The 6,000-nt window shown below is 48.4% G+C and overlaps 1 protein-coding gene across 1 annotated transcript; it reads right to left on the bottom strand.

Annotated features, from left to right (window-relative positions):
• Positions 1-3,898: 3,898 nt before the first annotated feature.
• On the bottom strand, positions 3,899-5,527 carry VENTX (VENT homeobox). Its single transcript, XM_034777759.1, has 3 exons — positions 5,206-5,527; positions 4,315-4,553; positions 3,899-4,213 (listed from the first exon to the last, which is right to left on the bottom strand). Exons 1-3 carry the CDS (start codon positions 5,492-5,494, stop codon positions 3,899-3,901), a joined length of 843 nt encoding a protein of 280 aa, XP_034633650.1. The 5' UTR covers positions 5,495-5,527.
• Positions 5,528-6,000: the final 473 nt, after the last annotated feature.

A 6,000-nucleotide genomic window follows, 5' to 3' on the forward strand; every position in this document is an offset into this window, starting at 1 on the left:
CCAGTTATTGAAATGAGGAGTTTTAAACAGGAGCCCAACTAGAAGGATGCGATAGAGGCAGTGCAGGCTCCTCCTTTGCGCCTGGCCCTGGGCCTGAGGTGCCTTCTCAAACCCCAGGGATGGGATCCTAGGGACAAAGTACATGGGAGGAGCTGTGAGCAGGGCAGCTATTTCTGAGTGAAATTGGGGTGGGGGGAAGAGAAGGGATAGAGGAAGATGCTATGGAAAGGAGGATTTGCTCCAGGTTTTGAATTTCTAGGGGAGCTTCCATGAGCCTTGGTTCTTCATAAAATGTGTTGTGAAAGCCAGACAGCCCGGGGGCATTTTCATCAAATAAGAAATCTGAGACCCTCGCAGTCGCTTCTTCCCAAGGGCCTTGTAAACTTGTGTTATGGGCCCTGAGGTGGAGTTTCCTGATTACCACTCCCATGTTTTCCCCTCCCCCTCTCATAGCAGCACTACCTGTTTCGGGAGGGCTGCGCGCTCTCCCTCTCGAGTCGGGTTTTCTGACTCATATTTGCTTCATCACCTTCTCCTCTTCTGTTTTTTTCCTTTCAGTTGTCTCCCCTTTCCCCCTTCTTTCAACCAGGCTTTATCTCCTCCCTGCCAGTCAGACCAACTGCCAGGAGGCTCCCCATCCTTCAGATGAGACTGGGGAAATAATTACTGGGTGGGTGGGTCTTGAGGGCAGGCGAATTATGCCAGTCACTAACACCTTCAAATTCATTTTTTTTCCAAGCAGGAAAAGCAGAAACCGCCCACCCCATCCAAAAAAGGCATTTTGAACCTGAGTTCCATGCCCCGTTTTATAGTGTATGGGTTTTAGTGAGTTACTCCAATCTTTGCCTGTATAGCAATCATCCCATGAAGTATATAACAGACACAATAAAGCAGATAAATGTAGAGGCTTTCATGTAAACATGTATATTTATAGACATTGACTGTTTGACCCTCCTTAAAATTTGGCTGCTTTAGACCTGATAAGGTATCTACCATATGAAGGCTTCCTTGGAGATATCTTAATACATGAATGCATTGAAGAGGTGCACTTCATAATCCCAGAAGACTGGCTTTCATCTTCCTTCTGTTGATCAATGTAACTACTTCAGGAGGACACATTTTGCATTTCAGAAATAACGTTTACATCTACAACTAATTTAGGTTGTATTCAAAATACTTTCCTCAATGAAATCCACTCATTTTGCTTTTGATTTCTTAAAAGGTCACACTAATAGCAGGCAAACCCTAGGCTTATTTCTTATAGCCCAGAAGAACATTTAAAGCCACAAACCTCTATTTTTCCTATTTAGCTTCCATACTAGGGATCCTGTTCAGAAGACCAGGTTTACAGTCTCTTGTACGCATTCTAGCTCAGCCCCAGGCCAGCCTATTCAGGAGTGCACAAGAGAGAAAGCAAAACAAAACCATCTGCATGGGCCAAGCGGTCAGAGCAGCTTAAAGGGATGCGGTGTAAGAGACCTGATCTGAAAGCAATGGAGTCTTTCAAAATACTTTGCGGTAGATCCTCAGTTAGTGTAACTTTTTATAACTCAGTTGAAGTCAATGAAACTAGAACAATCCTTTCCAGTTCAGAGCCGCGGGGGGGGGGGGGGGGGCGCGGGGGGGGCAATTTCGGCGGCGGGGGAGCCCTTCAGTGCTGCCGATGACGCGGAGCGACTGAAGCTCCCCCCAAAAAATGCCCCGCGAGCCCTGGCCCGGCGGCAGTCGGGGTCTTCAGCGGCATTTCGGCAGCGGGGGCTCTTCAGTTGCTCCGCGTCTCTGGCAGCATTGAAGGGCCCCCAGCCTCCGAAATGCCGCTGAAGATCCGGACCGCCGCCGGGTGAGTACAAGCGCCGCAGCTCCCCCACTTTGCCCCAGGCCCCCTGAATCCTCTGGGCGGCCCTGTTCCAGTTTATCTCCCTCCCCCATTTCCATTGATTTCCATGGGCTGCCAATGGGCCCTTGCTGAGTGTGAATTTTTTTAAAGTAGTAATAGTATTTAAATTAAAAACAACAACAGTGAATCTCACAGCAAAATATAAATGGGTCAGACTAACCAATACTTTTATCTTTGGATTTTATTGTAGGCAACCTTACACCTGGTTGATACTATGGAGTTTCCGAGTATCATTATGGTGGGACCCCGGACTGACAGGAGTCTAAACTGATGAAGAAGTTGCAAGGCTGGATCAATGATAAGAGTAAATAGAAACGTAAATCTGGATTAGTCTGGGTGGGATCAGTTCATGTGAGTAATGGTGTTATTTTTCAGAAGGCTTCCCAGAGGCACAACATTTCCAAGAACATCTATATTTTTAACATTGTCATTTAACTACACTTGGTTGATTATTTATTCTTGCCTGTTAATTTGTTAAAACAAAAGCAAACAAAAGGACAAGTACCCTTTCACGGTACTTGGTATCAAAGAAATCTTAAAGGGCTGGATAGTGTTTTTCAGGGTGGGGAGTTAAAATTTTATACTTTTAAAAAATGCCTACTAATTGCCTATCTAATTTGTCTAGACATTTTGGGTGGGTCTTTTAAAAGGTATTCCCCAATAATTGGTTGGCTAACACAAAAATACATTTAAAATGTAGCACTAGTGTATAAATACTAAAAGGTAATGTGCACCAGCCAGTCTGCTATGCACACATATATGTAGTTTTGTCAGTGTCACACTTGTTCCACCACAGACTATCAGGGCCTCTCATGTAAATCTGTCTTCCATTTCTTTCTGATCTTGCAAAACATAGCAGTTCCTCCAGGTCAGTCACTACTGTGATTGGCCTGATCCTGAAAGCCCTTGCTCAAGGTTACAAGAGTAATCCTACCGGTGCAGCTATCTGCTTTTCATGTTAATAAGAGCGGCAGGCCCTATTTTGGACAGATCTTTTAGACTTATCATTGTATGCTTAAATGTAGGAAGCTGATTTCCCGAATATTAACACCTTATTTTAGATGCATGAATAAATCTGAAAATGAATCCTATGGTCAGTATATATTAGTGCTGTCAGATTAAATAAAATAGAAGCAGAGCCACCCAGGGAGTAGTTGAAGACACAGGGCCCAATCTTGTTCCTGTTTGTGTCAGTAGCAAACTTCCTATGGTGAAATCCTGGCTCCACTGAAGTCACTCAGTAGGAGTTTTGCCATTGACTTCAATTGACCTAGGATTTCACTTCTAGTGATTTAAATTGGATAATGTTGGCGTGTCTATAATAGTAACAGTTTTAACTAGAACAGGGCACGTATAGGGGCCTCTGTAATAAGGATCAGGCAGCAGCACTAAAACTCAACACAATGTGAAATCCTGGACGCAGTCAAGTCCATTGAAGTCAATGGGAATTTTGCCATGAGCACATGATTTCACCCACTGTGTGCATACTGCAAGGTTCAACACGCTGTTGGCTGCTGGGTGGTTTGACAGGGTATTGAGTTTCTCCCGGTTATTATTCTTAAACTCTCAACCCACTTCCTTAAAAGGTGGTCTCCAAGCAGAGTCTATTAAACCAGCTCAAACTGCAAATCTAGATAGGAGCCTATTCCGGGTCCCATGGAAGGGAAGGGTTGGGTTTGGGTCAGGGCTTTGCAGATTAGTTGACATCCTGAATTTAGTAGGGAGGGAGGGAGGGAGGGAGGAAAGAAAGAAAGAGGCCGTGTTCACGGTTATGGCAAGTAAGGGCTCCGAGGATTTGTGCAAGGAAGTAGAGTGAAAGCTGGTAAGTGTTTGGTTTTATACTCGGCCCCATTATCCGCATGTAAGTGTCCGTATAAAATATTGTCGCTATGTACGGGGAGATCGCATCACAAACACAGCAGGCAGTTGCACGCCTAGGCGACTCCGCAGAGCCAGCGTTAGTGCAAATCCTTCTCTGAGTCACAGGCCAGCTCCGCGGGTTCAAACGGGCAGCAAGAAGGCCCCGGAGTCTCTGTAGCCCACAAAGCAGGGCGCCTGCCAAAAGCCAGGCTCCCCCCGGAACGTGCTGGCGGGGCTCAGGGCAGAGGCTGGCAGTGCTGGGAAGGCGAAGCTGGCGGGTACGGCCTCCTGCCTGGGGAGGTGAGCCAGGAGCTGCTGCTGAGCCGGGTAGACGTAGTGCAGGGGCAGAGTCCCGGCCCGGGCTCCGAAGGGGACGGGGCTGTAGAAGGGCTCCGGCCTCATCTCCTGCAGCTGCCGCTTCAGCTTCATGCGCCGGTTCTGGAACCAGGTCTTGATCTGTGGGGAGGAGAAACAGTGTCACCCAAGCGCCCCCAGAGAGCCCGGCCCGGGCTCCGCCGCCCTGACCCGGCCTCCAGCCAGCCGCGCGGCCCGCTCACCTGCACTTCGGACAGCTGCATCTTGGCGGCCAGCTTGCGGCGCTCGGCTGAGCCCAGGTACTTGTGGCGCTTGAAGGAGCTCTCCAGGGTGCTGATCTGCTCCACGCTGAAGGCGGTGCGCAAGCGGCGGCTGCCCCTGCCGCCGGGCTCCTCTGGGGACTGGCACTCCGAGCGGCCGCCCTCCCAGTCGGAACCGGACTCCGCGGCGCTCCACGCCCGCTTGGCTGCGGCTGGTGCTGCTGGACACAGAGAGGAACCAGGTCAGCCCCGCTGAGAGCACTCCAGTGGCTGGCGACCTAGAGGCGGCTGCAGGGCTCACGCATCCCTCGGCCATTATACACCACTGAAGGACGCCAGCTGCGGGCAGATGACAAAGGCTTTTCCTGGCACGGAAATCAGCAGTTTTCCGAGGCGATTCTTATCTCCTAAATGGAAGGGCTCAGCTAGTGCCTTGCACCCACATAGCTCCTGGCCCCACAGGCGCTCCAGGCGTGCTACCACGGTCAAACCAAAGGACTCCCTTTGGAGGCTGGCATAGGGAGATCAGATGACTTGCCCACTGTCAGATCTGGAACCTGTGGTAGTCGAGGAAATTAAACTCAAGAGTCCCAACTCCCCGTCCTATGCCCGGTCACTTAAGACCATCCCCTGGGTCAAATCCCAGCTCTACTGAAGTCAACGGCAAAACTCCCACGGGCTTCAGTGGGGCCAGGATTTCACCCTTTGTGTCCCAATACACTTAGCAAAGAATAATGCACAATTCTCCTCCCTCCCTCTAGTCGCTGTTATAACTTAACTCTCCTCCTTCCCTCTACTCACTGAAGAGACAACAAGGGCAAGCATACATTGGGATGGTCTATAAAGCACAATAGTAGATGCAATTATAATCACCTATAGAGGAGGAAGAATCAAAAAGCTTCTCACTCCTGGGGTCGTTCTTAGAAGAGGTGTCCGGGGTCTTTATACGTTCACCCTTCTTCCCTGTTTGGCTTGCGGTTTGGTGCGGTTGTGGGTTTGTTCTGGAGTTGCAGACTGGATTTCCGACCCGGGTGAGCAATCCATGTGATGCAAAAGTCCTGCCCTGAGTGCCTTCTGCGTAGCTACTGGGCCTTTGCTGTGGTTCATAGGTGTCCTGGCTGCTCTGGGAAAGCCACTCTACAGAGAAAGGGGCCTTGGTCATCCTGGCGGTCTTCTATTTCAACACAAACTAGGGGAGGATGGATTTTTGAGCAGCAGAGTCAGAGAATGCCTCTCTCTGGGTTGCTTCTTTTATAAAGGGAGTCCCAAGGAAAATGTTGTTTATGTAAACAAACATCAAAGGCCCAGATAAGTATCGTCTAATTGCCATCAGGTCTCCCCCACAAAAGATGTTGTTCACACATTTTCCAAAGCTCGGTTAGGGTTGGCTCCACAATGTCTGCCAATAGATTAGTGAACTCTGTTGTAAGTGATTTACAATACTTGTTACATCCTATCCCTATGTAAATGGCACTTATTGCTTGAACTCACAGAAGCTTCAAAAGACAATCGGGAATTTAAAGAGCTTTTCTCTAAAAGGATCGGGTGTTTAGAAATGTACTTTATTTAATTCATATTTTAAGAAAAGTATACTTGAGTGAATTGGTAATTTCTACTTTCTGCAGACAACGGAGTACCAATTAAGATTTCCACAGGTCTAATTTAAGT

Source organism: Trachemys scripta, chromosome 7 (assembly GCF_013100865.1).
Source record: "Trachemys scripta elegans isolate TJP31775 chromosome 7, CAS_Tse_1.0, whole genome shotgun sequence".
Lineage (NCBI taxonomy): Eukaryota > Metazoa > Chordata > Testudines > Emydidae > Trachemys > Trachemys scripta.